The 18,334-nt window shown below is 49.9% G+C and overlaps 6 protein-coding genes across 6 annotated transcripts; 3 read left to right on the forward strand and 3 right to left on the reverse strand.

Moving 5' to 3' along the window:
- Positions 1 to 498: 498 nt before the first annotated feature.
- Positions 499 to 1,568, reverse strand: BDR25DRAFT_305783 (uncharacterized protein). The gene is made up of 3 exons (XM_033690485.1): positions 1,397 to 1,568; positions 1,179 to 1,341; positions 499 to 1,113 (listed from the first exon to the last, which is right to left on the reverse strand). Exons 1-3 carry the CDS (start codon positions 1,484 to 1,486, stop codon positions 521 to 523), a joined length of 846 nt encoding a protein of 281 aa, XP_033543777.1. The 5' UTR covers positions 1,487 to 1,568; the 3' UTR covers positions 499 to 520.
- Positions 1,569 to 2,112: 544 nt separating this feature from the next.
- BDR25DRAFT_292628 (P-loop containing nucleoside triphosphate hydrolase protein) lies at positions 2,113 to 3,922 on the reverse strand. The gene is made up of 2 exons (XM_033688669.1): positions 3,288 to 3,922; positions 2,113 to 3,238 (listed from the first exon to the last, which is right to left on the reverse strand). The coding sequence occupies exons 1-2, from the start codon at positions 3,827 to 3,829 to the stop codon at positions 2,215 to 2,217; spliced, it is 1,566 nt and encodes a 521-aa protein (XP_033543778.1). The 5' UTR covers positions 3,830 to 3,922; the 3' UTR covers positions 2,113 to 2,214.
- A 786-nt stretch (positions 3,923 to 4,708) lies between these two features.
- On the forward strand, positions 4,709 to 5,874 carry BDR25DRAFT_345141 (NAD(P)-binding protein). The gene is made up of 4 exons (XM_033694015.1): positions 4,709 to 4,853; positions 4,917 to 4,943; positions 5,003 to 5,066; positions 5,119 to 5,874. The coding sequence occupies exons 1-4, from the start codon at positions 4,733 to 4,735 to the stop codon at positions 5,783 to 5,785; spliced, it is 879 nt and encodes a 292-aa protein (XP_033543779.1). The 5' UTR covers positions 4,709 to 4,732; the 3' UTR covers positions 5,786 to 5,874.
- Positions 5,840 to 6,521, reverse strand: BDR25DRAFT_358998 (uncharacterized protein; the record flags this gene model as incomplete). Its single annotated transcript, XM_033696027.1, has 3 exons — positions 5,840 to 5,945; positions 5,983 to 6,175; positions 6,230 to 6,521. 3 exons carry the CDS (start codon positions 6,519 to 6,521, stop codon positions 5,840 to 5,842), a joined length of 591 nt encoding a protein of 196 aa, XP_033543780.1.
- A 3,675-nt stretch (positions 6,522 to 10,196) lies between these two features.
- On the forward strand, positions 10,197 to 11,585 carry BDR25DRAFT_292634 (uncharacterized protein; the record flags this gene model as incomplete). Its single annotated transcript, XM_033688670.1, has 3 exons — positions 10,197 to 10,481; positions 10,533 to 10,983; positions 11,045 to 11,585. Exons 1-3 carry the CDS (start codon positions 10,259 to 10,261, stop codon positions 11,583 to 11,585), a joined length of 1,215 nt encoding a protein of 404 aa, XP_033543781.1. The 5' UTR covers positions 10,197 to 10,258.
- Positions 11,586 to 12,769: 1,184 nt separating this feature from the next.
- Positions 12,770 to 18,111, forward strand: BDR25DRAFT_292636 (uncharacterized protein; the record flags this gene model as incomplete). Its single annotated transcript, XM_033688671.1, has 8 exons — positions 12,770 to 14,145; positions 14,197 to 15,405; positions 15,452 to 16,051; positions 16,102 to 16,306; positions 16,408 to 16,858; positions 16,935 to 17,593; positions 17,642 to 17,765; positions 17,826 to 18,111. The coding sequence occupies exons 1-8, from the start codon at positions 13,222 to 13,224 to the stop codon at positions 18,109 to 18,111; spliced, it is 4,458 nt and encodes a 1,485-aa protein (XP_033543782.1). The 5' UTR covers positions 12,770 to 13,221.
- Positions 18,112 to 18,334: the final 223 nt, after the last annotated feature.

The following is an 18,334-nucleotide window of genomic DNA, read 5'->3' on the forward strand; positions in this document are numbered from 1 at the left end:
TCTAGAACTTCATGTTTCCCTTAAGTACTTCTACTCGTCACGCCACAGCCAAGATATCGTCATTGAAGCACCGAAACTACGAATAGGATCGTATCAGGGTCCAGCAAACTAGAATACCAAGCGACCGAAAAGGGATCGGACATTCCGAAGTAGTCAACTCGTCGTTGTCGTCATCTGAAAGCATTTATGGAGACCAGCGATGCTTCATGACTGTGAGTTAAGAGGATTAGAGGGAGGGGAAAAGGAAGAAGAGCAATCTGCGAGATGAACAATGCAAAGCTGAAGAAAGTGAGGGGTATAGGATTGCGAGAAAGAAGAAGGCGTAGCTGTATCAGGGGTGCCAAGCTTGTATGACGGCATCCAATTAATAGGGCTTCATATTAATTTCTCCGGTAACGTTATTTACAAAGTCACAAGCTTATTTTCACAACCACCAACCTTTCTTCTAAAATCCCACCATTCTTCCTCCACCCTTGTAGGGCAGGCGGTGGCTGTGCCCTTCTACGCGTATATCTCTTATTTATCTCCTCTCCGGCAATTCAGCAGGATTATAAGGTTGCTGTACTCCAGGATAATACTGCTGCTGTACTTCAGGCACATGATATCCTTGTACAGGCGCAGCAGGCATCTCTGGCACGTTGCTCTTCGTTGCCATCTCCGCTCCCAAGACTTGTCCACTCGAATCGAGTTCCGCTGGCCCAGGTCCAGCCATTTGTGGTTGCTGAGCTATCGCGGCATTCTTTCTGTTCCGTTTCCCAAGCCAGAACCCTAGTCCAACTAGTCCAGCTAGTATAATTATTCCTAGAGGAACTCCCAAACCGATGCCAACTTTGGCACCAGTACTAAGACCACCTCCACCACCGTTGTTTGAATTCGAGGGCCCCGTCTCGATAGGGCTGTTCGTAGCTCGTGAAGTGCCGGTCGGGATTGATGTTCTTGAGCTAGTGAAAGAAGCATCAAATGATGTGGAGGAGTCGAAAAGCGAGACCGAGATGTCGATACCGCTTTCTGGGAACCCACTTGGGCCAGCTGCACGGTCTTCAAGATCGGGGAAACGGAGTTCGAGACGGTCCCCAGTAGTTTCGGTTGAGTCTTCAATCGGAGAACCAACGGCTATTCGCAGGCCAAATTAGCGAACGATTCAATCTCAAGTGAGGATTGCTTTTTTCTACACATACCTGCGCACAGCTCGCGAAGGAAGTTTTGTGCTTCACTCAATGGTCCACCCTCACACGAGGCGGTCACGCATTTCATCAACCGGGGGATGTAATCGCCATCGGAACAAGCGCAGACAAAGTCTGTGTTTTTACACGTGGTTTTTGTGACACCGACGCATTGTTGCTTAATGAATTTGTTAGGGAGAGATTGATGACTGAGCATATGGTCGGAAACATACTGCACAAGCAGGAAGGCCTTGAGCAAAGACATTCGACGTTATAAGCGCAATGCTGAGAAACAACGACGCGCGTAAATTGGAAGACTTCATTGTATCTATGTAGGAGTGACAAAGCGACGTAAGTTCGAAGGAAAATATTGATTAGGAGACGAGAAACGCGGGAAAGATCTCAGTTGTCCCCTTATCAAACCTCCTGAGGCTCAACATCCCCAAGAAATTGAGTTGTCAACAAGCCACCAAGCCTGGTCGGCGCTGTGCTCGCATCATGACACCAACTTAGACCATGTCGCGCTATCTCCCCCATGTCAATCATGTCAATCATGCAAGCGTTAGTTTTGATTCGAGGCCGAAGAGCGAATACGGCAAGCCTGTGCGAAAGCAGCCTAGAGCCAAGTCTCGCGTGCAGCCACAGTCACAGCCTTGCCTTCTCGGCAAGAGACGGGTGAGGGGTTTTGGGGTCCAAAAGCACTCTCAAGTGTTCGAAGGGGAACGAAGGTCATTGACGTCCATTAAACGTCTTCCAAATGCCTAGATTAACCGATTCTGCAATAATGCAACATGGTTGATAAGGCAAGCGGACCAAGGATGTCTTGATGTTGACGACAGTACATCGCGTAAGCCAAATCGGGCGTAGTGTGCATTATATAAGCCGTATTCACAAATCAAAAGGAGACGCCGCTCTCATTTTCAGAACTGCAAAACTCAGTTTACCCAAAAGGAAGTTTAGCAAGGCTGCGCTGAAGTACAGATACCTACTCATCTTAACTAACGCCCTTTCATCCTATTTCATCCTACTCAATCTTGAATCACTTCGCGCCTTACATCATCCCAGCAGCCCAATCACTAACTTCCAAGAGGGCTTTCTTCGGATCGCCTCGACAACCCTGGAGGAAATTCTGAAGCTGGGCAGGAGTAACCGCATCCTCCGGAATGAATTTCGAAAAGGCTTCACTCATGCCCTGAATTTCAGTTTGATCGATACCCGAAGCGACAGCAGCACGTCCGACAAGTCGCATGAACATCGATTTTGCAACATCGAGTGACACATATCCAAAGTAGATCTTCTTGTCAATGCGTCCAGGGCGGATGAGCGCCTCATCCAGTGAATCCGGGTTGTTGGAGGTCATGATCAGAAGACGACCCTCCTGGGATGCGGTACCATCGATAGCGTTGAGAAGACCGCTAAGAGTTAGTCGAGGAGCTCTTACGTACATGTCGTCGTCAGTTTCAATTGGTTCAGCCGATTTTTGACGACCAATGCCCGCTGAATCGATATCCTCGATGACGACTACGCACTTTTCCGGCAGAGAGAGAAATAGCATATGGAGATAGGAGTCGTTGATTTGGTTGGCTGCGAGATCAATCATATAGATGTCGCACTCTAAATGAGAAGAAAGAGCAGCACTGAAGCTGGTTTTCCCTGTGCCTGGCGGACCATGGAAGAGATATCCGCGACGATATGGGATGCCGGAATCAGTGTAGGTATACTTGGTCTCCGGAAGGTAGTAATCCTCCGCATCTCGTATCAACTCTTCCTTAACAGTTGCATCCATGTCCACGGTATCAAGCCTACGTACGCTTTTCCGGACAGCCGACCAATGCCCATGGGCAAGGTAGGGTCCACCATTGGCGCCGATGAAGTAGATAGTAGTGGTTTCTCCCTTGTTACGAATCTTAAAGTCCCGGCAGGTCTGAAGGAACTCGTGAAGAGGCGACAAGCTACGACCGAGGGTACTAACGTGAATGCTGCTCTGACCCTGTCGGCTTCTGCTTCTGGAAGCAGAGATATCTCCAGCCGAATAGGGGAAAGCACGTGAAAACTTGAACGGCCGCAAACCAATCCTGTGCGGTTGTCAACGTCTAGAACCTCAAATCTCACGGGCGGACTTACCAAAAAACTTTATTTCCCATCGGAAGCGTCGAGTGAAGGTTACTGGATGTATTATTTGTATTGGTGGCCTGAGAGCGCTTGCGGGGTTGGGGGAGCATATAGTCCGTGAAAGGGTCTTGAATAACACCGCCGGTGACAACGTGACCATTTGTTGTACCTTTCTGCATAACATGCACTACCATCCATTCCATAATCTCCTTAGCAGCAGCGTCAGACTCGTAGATACTAACGGTAGAAGTGAAGTAGTCTGTAAATAGCTGCTTTAGATATGCGAAGACTGGAAAGGCTGCTCTGTACAAGGCAACTGTCGCTAAGATGCTGTCGAGGCTGTATCCTGGCCGGAGACGAGAGGCTACCCGCTGAAGGATTTCGAGAATGGGGAGACCTTGAGAAACCGAATTCTTCTGATGAGTGGGAACAATACCATTATCTGGGAGGTCTTGGATCAAGGCGGATCTGTTCTGGTATATGTTTGATATTGCAGGGATTGGGAGTCCATGGTGGACAAGTCCAGTTTGGTAGAATTGGCTCCTACCCGTCATTCTGTCAGCAGATAAATGTCAAATGTCTCTTGCAATAATTGGCCAAAACGCCGAAAAGAAGTGCCAAACGCCCCTAAACGTAGCTGTCGCGTGGTTGGTGAGGAGAAGGTTCTTCAGCTCGGGGTTGAACTGATGCATCGCAATGACAATAAGCGAGCGCGCCAAGCTGCATTGGGGCAACGCTGGGGCTTGGCAGTGAGGCAGCAGTGGACATCGGGAATATCACCGAGTACTCGACACCGGTGAGCCTCAATCACTGGAAAGGTTTGAGGTTGAAGAAAGCGAAAGAATATTGCTGTATCCAGAACATGAAGTGCATACTAGTGTATGTCCTGAATCGGGACTTAGATGAAAAAACGATGCTAGCGAGTGGGTAGTTCTGAACAGGTTGAGATTATTAAGGGGGTTTGCATACAGCGCTCCTAACAAGAAAGAATCCTAAGAAATCGCCTTCAGCAATAACACACCTTTTAACAAACCCTTGAGCTCTTCCAGGCGGTGCTGAGCCGGGATGCCGATGATATGGTGTGATGAACCACAGCGAGCCCGAAGAATTATTAAAATTGGTGAAGGATGGTCATATAAATGGATAGAATTGCCAAGTTAGAGTTTAGCCGAATAAAAATGTTTGGTGACGCTCCGACCGGAATGTGCTGCTCAAAGAGTTCAATGTCGAAGTCATAACCCGCATGTTGACGCTCAACAGGCGTGAAGCGAGCGCTTGACTACATCGGGATGGCTTCCTACGTCATAACGGGTATTCACCTTTGACATCGAATTTTGGCTTAGATATCCAGGAACACGATCAACACACACTTTCCCATCGTTTCCTTCCAACAAATTTCTCTAACTGCGAAGACTTACACCCACCGAATCAAACCTGACTAGACACCGAACTCAATAATGGTTAAAACATCCGAACTCCACGTTACGAAACTCTTTTCTGTCAAGGGCTACGTCTGTGTAGTTACCGGAGGCGGGTCAGGCATCGGCTTGATGTCTGCGCAGGCTTTGGCTGCAAATGGTGAGCTTTACCCTTCTATGACGATCCTAGAGCTTTTAGGGTGAGCTAACCAATGGTACGTAGGCGCTAAGGTGTATATTACGGGACGACGTATGCTATGTTACATAACATGTTTATTTCAGGATTCTCAGAATTAACTCCGAGTGCAGGAACTGAAGCTCTTGAAAAGGCCGCAAAGTCTCACGATCCTGGAGAGGGTGGCAAGATCATCCCGTATCTCCCAGAGCACCAAATGTAGTCAACCAAAAACACTAACCGCAGGTAGATTCGGGCCTTGTGACGTAACTAAAAAATATGATCTTGAGAAGTTGTATGGCGAAATTGCTTCAAAGGAGAGATACATCAACCTCCTAATATGCGCTGCTGGCATCTCTGGCACCAAGGCTGAGCCAGATCAAGAATCAGCTTCATCTCTGAAAGAGAAGCTCTGGAAAAATGAGACCTTTGAGCAATGGAACGAGACGTACAAGACCGACGTCACTTCCGTGTATTTCACCACCGTCGCTCTACTTCCACTTCTTCAGGCCGGTACCAAGACTCAAGGACACCTATCTGCTTCCGTGATAGTTATCTCGAGTATGTCGGGCATCATGCGCCACGCACAGGGCCATTTCTCATACAATGCCGCAAAGGGGGGAACCGTACATCTGACGAAGCTCATGTCGGCTGAGTTCCAGAAAGTCCGCGTCCGCGTCAACAGCATTGCACCAGGCTACTTCCCGAGCGAGATGACGACAAAGGAGAGCGGCGATGATATGAAGAGTAAACTTCCAGACGAGAAGGTGCAAGAAAAGGGGCATGTACCAATGGGGAGGGCAGGGAGTGATGAGGAGATGGCGCAGGCGGTTCTCTTCTTAGCAAAAAATGCGTATGTGAATGGTGAGATTATTGCGGTCGATGGCGGCGTATTAAATGTCGTAGCTGGGAGATAGATGAGATGTGATAGTAGTGTTTGAAAGGCCACTTAGAAAGTGACGGCCTAGGGTTCAAGGGCAGTCAAACTGGATGACCGGGTGAATAGAAAACGGAATGAATACACATAACCAGACTTTTAGGATCTTTCTGCTTGAATAAGGCCTCTCTTCATTGAATCTAGCCCCATGAATTCCCTCCTCAGCCCCCAATTTACAATCCAGGCTTCCCTAAGCTTGATCCGGAAACAATCTCAAACTGTTGGCTATCGCAACAATCGTCCCCAACAGCCTCATCCCCCGAAAGAGCTGGCACGGTCGCCGGAATTGCACAGTACTTTCCTGAGCTACAAGCAAGCACGGCCAAGAAGCTCGTATCGGCGTTCGAGTTGGCCCAAGCTTTCACCGTTGCTGTTCGACATCCACTTTAGTATGGCAAAACATATCCTGTTCGAGATTACATACGTTGTGCCCAAGGCTGGCAACTACTATCCTTGAGCGTTGGGTCTGTACATCCGTCCGCTCTCAGCAGACCGCGAGAGTCTCGAGCGCCCTCGTACAGACAGAGACCGGAGGAGAGACAAATGTCACCGGTGCCACAGCACGAGACAAATTTCTGCGAAGAGTATTGCTTAGCACATGGGAGGTAGGTCGTCGTTTTCCCATTGAGACCGTAGCATTGCTGATACTCTAGGGCTACGGGGGAGGTGGCAGCTGCGACGACAAATGTCGCGAGACTGAAGAGTGTAGCCTTCATATCGAAGCAAAGGAATCTTAGTGCAGATTAAACTTATTCAGGAGCTCAAAGAGGAATCAATAGGAGATGATATGGTGCCGATGCGAATAATCATTCCCTTTTATAGTCTGTGAAGAAATATACTGTTTTCTGAAGGATTCAATCAGCGGAACCAATACCAAAGTCAGCTACGACCCGCACCTAGTGATTTGTATAAGAATACGCCAAATGCTGCAGGCTTTATACCAAACACTGTAACAAAGTGCTACATTTGGAATATTCTAGCGGAGAAGGACGCGCACGTAGTGGCGGAGTTCATCAAAGTAGATTGTTATGTAACATAGGAACCTAGCCGAATGCTAGATGCGGTGCGACAATACTTAATTGTCATGGAAGCTCGATCCTTCCTAATTACGGAGGATTGTGTGAAGAGTAAGGGTGGGGAAAACGGAGTCGTCTCGGTAGGAATTAGTGTACTTGGTGTCTACAGGTTCATTTCAGCTCGTTGAAGCTTACTCTGCTCACTTTGCTCCGCCGTCTCGCTTCGCCCCCAATAAAAATAAAATATAAAAAAAAGCTCCAGGCAGCTGATTTCCATTCAATTGCAATGCAGAGGTGTTCAATAATATTTAGAGTCAGGTTGAAGAGGCATTGAGGTAGTTCAGGAGGGAAAGCTCAACCGCGATAGATTTGGCATAGACTTCCTGTACCGAACCTAAGCATCCCATGAAAGGTTCTGATATATGAATGAAGATTTACCATAGAGTAAGATTTCCGCAGAGCGTTGGCACAGCCTTCTTTGTGGCCTAAGCAAGCATGCTAAGTCGTTGACCATTCAACAAATTGTTTTCTATGCCACAGGGACATGAATTCTACAATAGCTTTCGAATGAAAAGATCGCTTCCGTTAAGTCACCAAAAGAAATATTCAGCTCATATGCGGTAAGTGCATCATTCAAACGGACACAGCGAAGCGCTATGTGAAACTCTCTCAAACCATAGGGTAAGCCTATCGTACTTTGAGTACATTAAATTCGAAACCATTAGCTGCGGCTTCCTTTCAGGCATTCTCTCCTCAGGGTAATCACAACAACCAAATCGAAGTATAACAACGACACCACCACCACGATCAATGCCCCCACCAATGCAGAAACAATAAATCAACCAACAAACTAAACAATCATCACATATCTCTAGTAACTGAAACAGCCCAACTTAATTTCAACGAAGAGTCCAAATTCCGAGCGGAACATCGAAGTGCAACAAGTCGTACGTCCAGTTCCACACAACACTGTCAGCAGAATGGCAGTAAATGACTCAGAGGGTTACCAGCATTAGCATCTGAAGCAGGAGAACGTTCCTCAGTCTCGGCCAGAGCCTAACACGGCTGGATTCATTAAGATCTAGATTAGCCCCCTAATTGGAAGCCGGAGATGGGTTGGTATTTTGGTCCGTAGAGTCTTGTTGGGGAATATACGGTCGCTAGGAAATATATGCTAGTCAACGTAATTCTCGCTATCCCATGTTTTAGCTGCTTCTCCCCCAGGAAGGCGATGAATGAGACTCATTGAACTAGACCGAGGAGTCCTGGCCATGGGAACTGCAGGCATGGATACTTAGGTTGGTGGATACAAATTCCAAATTGAAACTTGAAAGATGTGTGCTTTGGCGCAGCCACTGTGAATTCCGAACACCTAACAAGGCATACGAAGCGAATGTGAGAATGTGAGGCAGTGAAACCACGCCAGAGCGCTTACAGCATATTGGCATCTACCAGGGGACATGATGAGAGTATATCTAGTAGGTCAAATCAGTTGTTGGAGATTTGGAAGTGCTCGAAGGAAGACAAGAGAAAATAGGTGGCTCTTCGGTGTTGGGAAGGAGAGCGGTTACTTCCTGGCTACCCCTACTCCCCCATGTCTTAGTGAATTGGTTGAGTCTACCCCCGGCTGCTGGCTTCCCCATTTCGCTGGTCAAGCTTCTTCGAGCGTTGCTAGAACCGAAGCTCCGTACCTTAGTTTCGAAGGTTATGTGTTGGCCCTTACGAGCTAATAGTATGTGTAATCTTAGCCATAAATTATTTGTGAGTTCGAGACTGATAATAATGTTGTAGCGACTGCCGAGAAGGGGCAAAGTGCGCTGTACCCTAGCGTCGTGGTTTCGGGGCAGATTCGAACGGTGAACCCCATCACCTCGGATATGGTCTGATCGTCTTCTATCACAACAGCATCTCCATGATTCTTCCTAGCTCGTTTTCCGTCACTATGCACGAAAGCGGCATGTCGGTATCAGAGCTTAACTGCAGTTATCGCGGCGTGCAACCTTGCCGGCGTCTCAAGCGGCGTTACGAGTACTAGGCATGAACTAAGGGCCAAATCACAAATTTGGCCTCTTGACACTCGCAGCTGCATGATGGCTCAATGCAAGATGCGGAGTACGTTAGGATCATTCGCCCTTCTCTGCTTCAATTATATCCCTTGTGAGTTCTCTCGGACTTTTCGTCGCCCCTTAGTTTCAGCATCAGAGGTCTTTACTCTTTGGGGATGGTCAAGGTTACTTCACATCAGAAGTCCAAAATCTGCGAGGATGTCCAACTATTATATTGCGCTTTGGCCTTCTGGTTGCTTTGTACCCCTCGCCACTTTGACTACGCCAAGGACTTTGCGGTTCTCGTTCAGCCACAGTACCTATGGGTGGACAGGCTCTCAGCCCTACCCAAGGAACACGTTACACGTCGGCATAACACGAGTCACTGCCGATGAAGTACATGTGGGGGGAGAGACAGCAGGATTTGCTGTTATCGGGCACGGTTGTAGGAAGTTTGCGAGAGGTAACCACAACGCGTGGGCGTGCGGACCGTACCGAGCCTCCCTCATTTGCAACCACCAACATCCATTCGTATCTTCATTGGCCCGTGTGTCATTTCTTGCACCCTCGCCGCTTCTGTCGTTCTAGGGCTACAAGAGTTCCTCCAGTCCTTTGTTTTCCACATTCATGTCGCCCAACGCTTTCACATTGGCACAGTAGTTCGTGGAGTCGGTACGCCGCGTCTCCGCTTCTCAGGTCATAACTGTGTCAGATCAGATTATTTCCGTTGCGCAGCTATTCGGCGCGTGCCACTCCGACTTGGTTTCTTTCCAATTGAAGACAGCATTCTATCCGAAATCGGCGTGCAACCGGAAGAAAGACGAAGCCATTTGGGGCTTTTTTTTTTTTTGCCGCGTGATATGGGGTTCACCTACCTACCCATCCATCGTTGATCCCGCGTTCTGGTAGTAAGCCTAACGCTTTTGGCTAGCCGCTGTGTTTCAATCTTGTCACGTTCTCATTGAGCCTTCATAGTTCTTGGTTCCGACTCCAGCCTGTCTCGTGTCTTTGCAGCAACAAGATCACCTCTCAGAGATCCGCTCAATTAATTCGGCGAAGATGTGACTCAATGAACGAATCTTGCGGTGACCCCTGTCATAAATTGTTGTTACGCCCATCGGACTTTGCGAGGCAGATGTCTCGCCTCAACCGCTATGTTTCATACTGTGCCGCACGAGGGTCCAGAATGCCTTGCCAGTTGGAAGGCAAACGAAGGACACTGGCCACGCCGCAGAGCAGAGCCCTTTGTCGAGCCCAAAAGTGCTTTAAGCATATCTACAAATCTCCGGCCCTTATTGCCCTCATCCCCGGCCCCCTTTGCTAGATAGAACCTCGAGGAAATCCCAGCATTGCCTTCCTTCCCCTGCCGTGCCTCCAAGATTTGACCTCGCGATGAGCTCGACTTCATCGCTGACGCCAGAACTTGCCGCTGCAAATGCAAGCCAGCCGTTGCTAAATGTCTGCATCAGCTTTGCTATTCTCGAAACCTTTTTCATCATTGCTTTTCTCTTTTCTTGGTATTTCAATAGCCACAATACTAATTCAAACAACGCTGTGTTATATCTCATCATGGCTGCCTACATTTTCTGCATAGCAGGAACTATGACCGGAGTTGGTAATTCAATCTCGCCTCGACATGCCTAAAAACTTTCTAATGCATGTATAGTTCACATCACTGTTGGAGGCGCCGGATACCACGCAGATACGTTGCATCCTGCTACCGTTCGAACTATGCTCAAGATCATGCGAGCGCACGAAATTATATACTCTCTATCAATCCCATTCCCCAAACTCGCTATCTTGTGCTTATACTTTCGGCTTTTCACGTCCAAGATATCACACTATATTCTGTACACGACTGGCTTCCTAATTCTTGCAACATTCGTCTTCGCCTTCGTGTCAATTTTCGCCAACTGCAGACCCTTTCAATACTACTGGGACAAGCGGATACAGGGTCATTGTACGATGGATGTAGTAACCGTTTTTCGCTTTTACAGCATACCGAATATTTGCACGGATATCACGCTTTTGATCCTTCCGATACCGGCACTGTGGAATTTGCATGTTGGAATGTGGACGAAGATTGGGCTTTTTATGACCTTCCTAATTAGTTCAATGTGAGTTTAGGCGTACCTGTCTCAAGTGTTTGATCCACTTCGCTAATCTCCCCTTATTTAGTGGAATCGTAACCGCCGTTCTTCGCTTTGTATCGATCCTTCAGGTGAACTATCTGGAAGATGTCACCTACCTCTGCGTCCAAACCACCATCTGGACCGTTATCGAACCTGGCGCATATTTCGTAGCTGCAACAATGCCCACACTACGACCACTCGTTAGGCGAATTTTCGCAGAACTGGATAGCTTCTGTCCTTTCACACATGCTTTTACTCAGTGGGTGCGACGGCGGCTCCCAGAATCGACTTCCGGAATCGAAGCTGGACACGGTCACTATCTCCGCAAGAAGTCGTGGAACTTTAAGCTTCCTCAAGACTCTGTTCCTCAACCTAGTAGGGTACTTCGATTAGATGACCTACATTATATGCAAAACCGCGCAACAATGAGCCCGAGTAGCATAGATGAGGAGAGTATGCTGTGTGCGGCGGCGGTAAGCCATGAAAAGATGAATAGAGAGGGGAGAAATCCGGATGGGACGTTGCGGGGTTGGTCGTTGCAGCCGATTCGGTTGAGTCCGCTGCGGACGTCCTTCTATTTTGCGTAGGATCGGCTTAAATAGCTTGGTTGGAGACACTAAGTAATATGGGAGCCGACTGTTCATACCATGGGTATTAATAAAAAGGCCCCTCCGGTAGGAGGCTTATAAAATAGAGTCCTGCAGCTGAGCATGTGAGCCGCAGACATGAAATTCTCTCAAGATCATTTGGGGCCCTATAAAAGGCCGATCATGGTGGAGTGTAGGGGCAGCCGAGAGGGCTCGCCCGGCCTCTATTAATTACCTGCAACTAGATCCCACCTGGCAGGTAGCCTAATGGGGTAAGAAGAGTTGGCTGGGCCATTACACTAATACCAAATCAATCTCTCTCGGTTTCTGACGGTCCCAGATGTCCTTTTAAGTGCGGGTATGGACCAGAGAGAGACAGATCATTCCAGTTGAGCGCTGATGGGGGATTGACGTGAGGAATGGTTTTCGTAACGCTGCTATTGCCAACCAATCGACCTGAGGCTTGGCGAAGACTCTTGCTGCACTAAACTTCGGGTCATTACTGTGGCTAACTTAGAGCTGCGAACTAAAAGGGCACTAGAGGAGAATATAAAGCTAGTAGGAGCAGGTGAGAGAATTCTCCGTCAAACCTTAACAGATTTAAACGATTCCAGCGCCATTGGAAAGTGCTTAACGAGCTCCTCAGTTATGTATAGGAATAGATTTGCAACTCGTCACCTTGAGAAGTTGTAGTCTGCAGGATGTGGTGGAACGCGGATAGTGCTGGGGCCGAAAGGGATAGTGCTGGGGCTGAAAGGGATAGTGCTAGAACCGATACCCATTTAATAAATAGCTGAGGAACCTATACCATGAAGTTGAAAGCTATTCGCGTATAGTTCGTCTACTCTCCTTGCATGAATAAAGCAGGGGCCTTCAGCTAAGGCGCCTTCTACAATACACAGACAGTTTCGAAAACGGATAAAGTAGCAGTAGCGTAGCCCCACGTGACAGCGTGCTCCCCAAGGCGTCGGGAATAAGCCACGGTCGATTCTGAGACGGCGGCTGCAACATGGATTTCAAATCTCACCAGGCGAGTAGTTTGTCGATGGTCGGAGAGAAAACAAAGCAAACATCGCAGGGCACGCGCCTGTGGCTAGTGAATTGGGAGCCACAGCCAAGCCACAGCCTTTGGGGGGCGAGTGATGATGCAGGCCCACATCCTCGCAGGGCTCCGACGCCATTCACTCTTCGACGCACCGCGCCCAGCAGCTTCCACAGCCTTTAGAGCCCTCGATTGCGGCCTCTTCCTCCCGCACTCACTGGCTACCCCGCATGCGCAGATATCAGCGTCTCTGGAGCGCGACGCGTGTGTTGGAGGACATTGTCGCAGCGACGCGGTAAAACAATCTCGAGCCCGTCTTGCGGCCAGGATCCCAAGTATTAAGGCCTATAGGACGGGCGACGGGCTGCGCGACGAAACCGACCCCGCAACCCAACGCCCACAAAGAAAAATAGACATAAACACAAGCGGAGGGCAGCTGGCTGGCTATGCGCCCCGACGACAACGAGCGACCGAGCACAGCGAGCGCCGCAATCGATTGACGCCCGTCCGAGGATACCGGAACATTGGTACCCAGGTACATTGGAACGGCTTGGGATACAGCAGAGAGGCTGCCGAACCGGGCGAGAGGAGACCATGGTGTCGAATACGCCGAGGCCTTCCCATTCCCAATCCCAATCCCATTCTCATTCTCATTCCCATCCCCACCCACACTCCCAGCCTCGCTCCTCGCAGCAAGTCCTGTCCAAACCGAGCGGCTCAAATGCGAATAATTCCAGCCACTCCAAGAAGGCGTCTGCATCGTCTAACCACCGCGCCCCGAGTCGTGAAGGCAGACCGAGCAGAGAGGGTTCCGCACAACGGGCTGCTCAGGATGTCGTCGGGCTCAAGGACTACCAGCTCGGCGACTGTCTTGGCAAGGGCGCCTTTGGTAGCGTGTACCGGGCGCTGAACTGGGGCACCGGCGAGACAGTCGCCATCAAGCAGGTTCGGCTGGAGAACCTGCCTGCTGCAGAGCTCAAGACCATCACCGTGGAGATCGACCTGCTAAAGAACTTGAACCACGCCAATATCGTTAAGTACCATGGCTTCGTCAAGAGCTCCGAGTCTCTGTACATCATCCTAGAGTACTGCGAGAATGGCTCCTTGCACAGCATCTGCAAGAACTTCGGCAAGTTCCCCGAAAACCTGGTCGCCCTGTACATGTCTCAAGTGCTCCATGGGCTGTTGTATCTCCACGAGCAAGGTGTCATACACAGGGATATCAAGGGCGCCAACATCCTGACCACCAAAGAGGGCTTGGTCAAACTAGCAGACTTTGGTGTTGCTACCAAGGCAGCTGGGCTGGATGAGTCGAGCGTGGTTGGGACGCCATACTGGATGGCTCCTGAGGTCATCGAGCTGACCGGGGCTACCACCGCTTCAGATATTTGGAGCGTGGGGTGTACAGTGATTGAGTTGATTGAAGGGAGACCCCCATATCATAAGCTGCAGGCTATGCAGGCGCTCTTCCGCATTGTCAATGACGAGCACCCGCCTCTGCCAGGTAGTGCTTCTCCGGTATGAATACAAACACGCGTTATTATCGAGAAAGCTACTGACCATCCGCAGGCCGTCCGAGATTTCTTGATGCAATGCTTCCAGAAGAATCCCAACCTACGTATCTCTGCTAAGCGACTGCTCAAGCATCCGTGGATATTGAGCGCAAAGCGAACAGTCCCATCCGTCCAAACCAAACCCACTGAATACGACGAAGCTGTTAAATCTGTCCAAGAGTGGAACGAGGCGCTTAAATCTCCAAATTCCCTGCGCCGGAGTGGCCGTTTGACGACCAGCCTCGGGCCGTCAAAAAGGGAAACCCTGCCCACAACCGCCACCACCGTGTCTTCGCGCAAGGCTTCTGTGAGCGTGAACCTGCCGAAGCACAGGCCAAATGCTGAAACCTTCCGTTCACCTGATATGGACGCAAATGATAACTGGGATGCCGATTTTGCAGAAAGTATTTCACCAAGTGCCCTTCATCTCCCCCACTTAAAGCCACAGGATAACTTCGCCGGCCTCTTCTCTAGCGAGAAGCTCAAGGCTTATGCTAGCTTCGAGGCAGTTACCGAGGAACCGTCGAACTTGGATGAAGGTGAGGCCACGGTGAAGAGTTTTCTCGGTCTTCAGAGCAGAAAGAGCACAGACGCATTCGACGACATCGAAACCTTGAGAGCCTCATCGATCAGAGGAAGGCCTTCCTCCTCACGGATGTCATCTGATTCCACCGCTGACGATCGTCACGATGTCCAACCAAAAACTGCATTCCTTCGTGGCATCCCTAAGGCTACCCAGCTATCGAAGAGCAAGGTTGCAGCTCTCGCCCGACCTTCGTCACTCTTTCGAGAGAATTCTGTTGAAGACTATTCCGACCTAATGCCAGCTGATGAGAGCGCTTTCGAGAAGAAGTTGAAAGCCATGCAAGGAGTCCAACCCCGTTCCCTCCCTCACCAGCCAGCCTTGGCTAAAGAACCTCCACCAGCTGAGTCCTTCTCCCCGAAGCTCTTCCATCCAAGCGACCTCAAGACTGCTCCGAAGTCGACCCGAGATGCCGCTCTCAATGGCAATGCTCGGCGTCGATCAGCGTCATCAACATCGGCACGGAAAATGCAGCGTTCGCAATCAGAGATTGAGATCCAGAAGTACGCTGAAGACGACGAGGACAACGACTTCTCGGATGTGTTTGGAGATAAGGGGTTTAGCTTACCGAGTAAGGCGGATAGCGACAGTGGGTCGGAACATAGCATGGCTATGATTACTTCGAAGATGTCCTCGTCATTTGTAAGAGCTCTCCTGCAGGCTCTTTGTTCCATTCTAATGGTTACAGATTATCACCGACGACGATGAAGTTGATCCATTCGCCAACCTAGAAGAGGGTCTGGAGAATATCAACCTCGAGAACAATGTCGCTCGTGACAGGGATGATCGTCTAGCTAAGCAGACTGAGAATCTTGTCGGCTGCCTGAAAACTAGTCAACCTGATGACGTTCTGCTTGATATAACAGATCAGCTTATCCAAGTCCTCTACGAGTCCCCGGACAAGAAGAGCATCGTCCTCCGATCCCATGGCATGCTTCCCATTCTCGAGATCCTAGGCACAAACCCTCCCCGCGATGTTGTCTTGCGCCTGCTCAAGATCGTCAACATGATCATTCTTGAAGACGCAGAATCCCAGGAATCGTTATCTTTCCTTGGAGGTATCCCTATTATCTCCAGCTTTGCGCATAAGAAGTATCCGAGCGAGATCCGGAAAGAAGCTGCCGCGTTCGTACGGCAGATGTATCAGACTAGTACTCTGACACTGCAGATGTTCATTGGCTGCGGTGGCATCAATGTCTTGGTTGAGTTCTTGGAAGAAGATATAGACACTGAGAGGGATCTAGTACTCATCGGTGTCAATGGTGTTTGGAGTGTTTTTGAACTGCAGGTGAGTTAGGACATTGTGTAAAGGGCTGAGCTTTCGCTGATTTGTGATAGGGTCCTACGCCAAAGAATGACTTCTGCCGCATCTTCTCTCGCAGCTCAGTACTCTATCCACTCTCGCTCGTTCTTAATCGTGTGGTTGACGAAGAGGGTGAACTCGCTGAGCTCATCGAGGGACGTATAGTTAACATCTTTCTCATCTTCTCGCAAGCAGAGAGTCATGTAAAGGATCTCGTAGCTGACCGAATGATTTTGAAACGTAAGTTCTTTATTCACAGTTTCGCCAACGCACAGGCCCCACCCACTTGCATATGCTTCCTTCTACTGCCCCAACAATGCCAATTACTGACCTGCCTCCAGGCGTTCTGAAGGATCTCCGTAAAATGGAGCCCAATCACCAAGTCACCATGCTCAAATTCATCAAAAACCTCTCCATGCTCTCCTCCACACACGAAGCTCTCCAAAACTCCAATGCCATCGACGTCCTCATCGAACTCCTTAAATCCTCCCGTAAACAACCCCTCTTCCGCGAAATCTCCAACCAGATCCTCAACACCATGTACAACCTTTGTCGACATAATCGGTCCCGGCAGGAAGAAGCGGCGCTGTCAGATGTGATACCGATATTGAAGGAAGTTGTTCAAACTGAATGGCCCCTGAAGGAGTTTGCGCTCCCGATACTGTGCGAGCTTGCGCATTCGGGCAAGGTTGCTAGGATGAAACTTTGGGAGAATAGGGGGTTGCAGTTTTATATCAGTATGTTGAGTGATCGGAATTGGCAGGTTACGGCGCTGGACGCGATATTTATATGGTATGTTCCCGCAATCCCCCCCTTACCGCATCATCGCCAAACGATTTTTTGTGGTTATGTACTAAACTTGTTATAGGCTCCAAGAAGAAACCGCCCGCGTAGAACAATATCTCCTAACATCCAACTTCTCCACCGCCATAATCGACGCCTACACCTCTCCCGAACTATCCCAATCCACATTCGAGAACATGCTAGAGCCACTTCAAAAACTCATTCGTCTTTCACCGCCCATCGCTGCATCCCTCGCCGTCCCAGAGATCTTCACAAGAACGTGCCAGAAACTAGGCCACAAGGACGCCGTCACCCGCCTCAATCTTCTTCGTATTCTCAGGACAATATGCGACGCCACAGACGATGATTGCACGCTAATCAGGGGCTTCGGTGTCTATGATGCTATCTTCCACCTCTCCGCCCACGATCCCGCTATCCTTGTCCGTCAAATGGCGGATGAGCTGGTTCAAGCTTGTAATAGTTTCACTAAACGCAGTATCTCCCGCGGCTCAGCCGGATTCCGACGTCCGACTTCTCGCGCTTCCGTTACTGGCGGTCGAGCAGGTAGTGGGTCTTCAACCGGCTCGACGATTCTGGGTGGCGTCGCTGCTATGACGCCTCCGACGCCGACTTCCCTTGTGCATAGCTTCTCCATGCCGCCAACGCCCGGGACGCGGGACCGGCAGAGCCGGAGTCAGAGTACCGCAAGTATCTATGACGTCAGGGAGGAATGGACTAGCGAAAGTGGGGGGAGTGGAAGCGGAAGTGGACGCGGGATGCCAATCGGTGTAGGCAGTGGCGCAAACGTCTCCGCGCCCTTAGTCCGCGCATCCACAACTCTAGGGATAGTAGGGTCGCGAACTCCAGGTAACACGAGGCCGCCGAGTCGCGATCACTCGCAGCCATCATCGCTTATGTCGATATCAAACTCTGGATCTGCATCTGGCTCTGGCTCTGGCTCTGGCTCCTTGGGTAGTAGTGGCGGTACATCATCCTCCTCCGGCAAGCGCGAAAGCCGACTCCCGAAAGCCCGACAAGGACGCACGAGTTTGGCGCTTATGGAAGCGGTGACGAGACGGAGGGGGGATAGGGAGCGGGAGCGAGAGACAGAGAATTCGGCGCCGAGGAATGGTATTAGGAATGGGGATCCTGGTGAGAGGGAGAGTCCGTTGCCGAGGCTGAAAATCGTGAGACAGAGGAGGCAGACGAGTGGGGGGGAGATGGGGAGATCGAGGGGGAGTAGTGCCGGTGAGGGGGGTTAGGGTTGCAAGTGTGGGTAGTAAAAGAGTCAAGGTGGAAGAGGTGGGGAAGAGCAAGGCCAAGGATGGACATATGCACGAGGAGCCTACGACGATCTACCATTTTGGTATCATCCACTCTCTTTCCCCACCCCCTTCTTTCCTGGATTACTTCCTCTACTGTCAACAAGATACGCGGGACTTCACCCTCTTGCTAGCTTTTTCTGCGGCGTCTTTGGGTCAGGGG

The sequence above is a fragment of the Lindgomyces ingoldianus genome (genome assembly GCF_010093535.1).
Source record: "Lindgomyces ingoldianus strain ATCC 200398 unplaced genomic scaffold BDR25scaffold_31, whole genome shotgun sequence".
NCBI classification, from domain to species: Eukaryota; Fungi; Ascomycota; class Dothideomycetes; order Pleosporales; family Lindgomycetaceae; genus Lindgomyces; species Lindgomyces ingoldianus.

What these genes read in the sequence shown, in the direction of transcription:
- BDR25DRAFT_345141 (XM_033694015.1), top strand. Translation starts at nt 4,733, where the DNA reads ATGGTTAAAACATCCGAACTCCACGTTACGAAACTCTTTTCTGTCAAG. An exon ending in GGTGTATATTACGGGACGAC is followed by an intron (nt 4,944 to 5,002) that starts GTATGCTATGTT and finishes CTCCGAGTGCAG; the next exon opens with GAACTGAAGCTCTTGAAAAG. An exon ending in GAGGGTGGCAAGATCATCCC is followed by an intron (nt 5,067 to 5,118) that starts GTATCTCCCAGA and finishes AACCGCAGGTAG; the next exon opens with ATTCGGGCCTTGTGACGTAA.
- BDR25DRAFT_305783 (XM_033690485.1), bottom strand. Translation starts at nt 1,486, where the DNA reads ATGAAGTCTTCCAATTTACGCGCGTCGTTGTTTCTCAGCATTGCGCTT. An exon ending in AAGGCCTTCCTGCTTGTGCA is followed by an intron (nt 1,342 to 1,396) that starts GTATGTTTCCGA and finishes AAATTCATTAAG; the next exon opens with CAACAATGCGTCGGTGTCAC. An exon ending in CCTTCGCGAGCTGTGCGCAG is followed by an intron (nt 1,114 to 1,178) that starts GTATGTGTAGAA and finishes GCCTGCGAATAG; the next exon opens with CCGTTGGTTCTCCGATTGAA.
- BDR25DRAFT_292628 (XM_033688669.1), bottom strand. Translation starts at nt 3,829, where the DNA reads ATGACGGGTAGGAGCCAATTCTACCAAACTGGACTTGTCCACCATGGA. An exon ending in ATGGGAAATAAAGTTTTTTG is followed by an intron (nt 3,239 to 3,287) that starts GTAAGTCCGCCC and finishes ACAACCGCACAG; the next exon opens with GATTGGTTTGCGGCCGTTCA.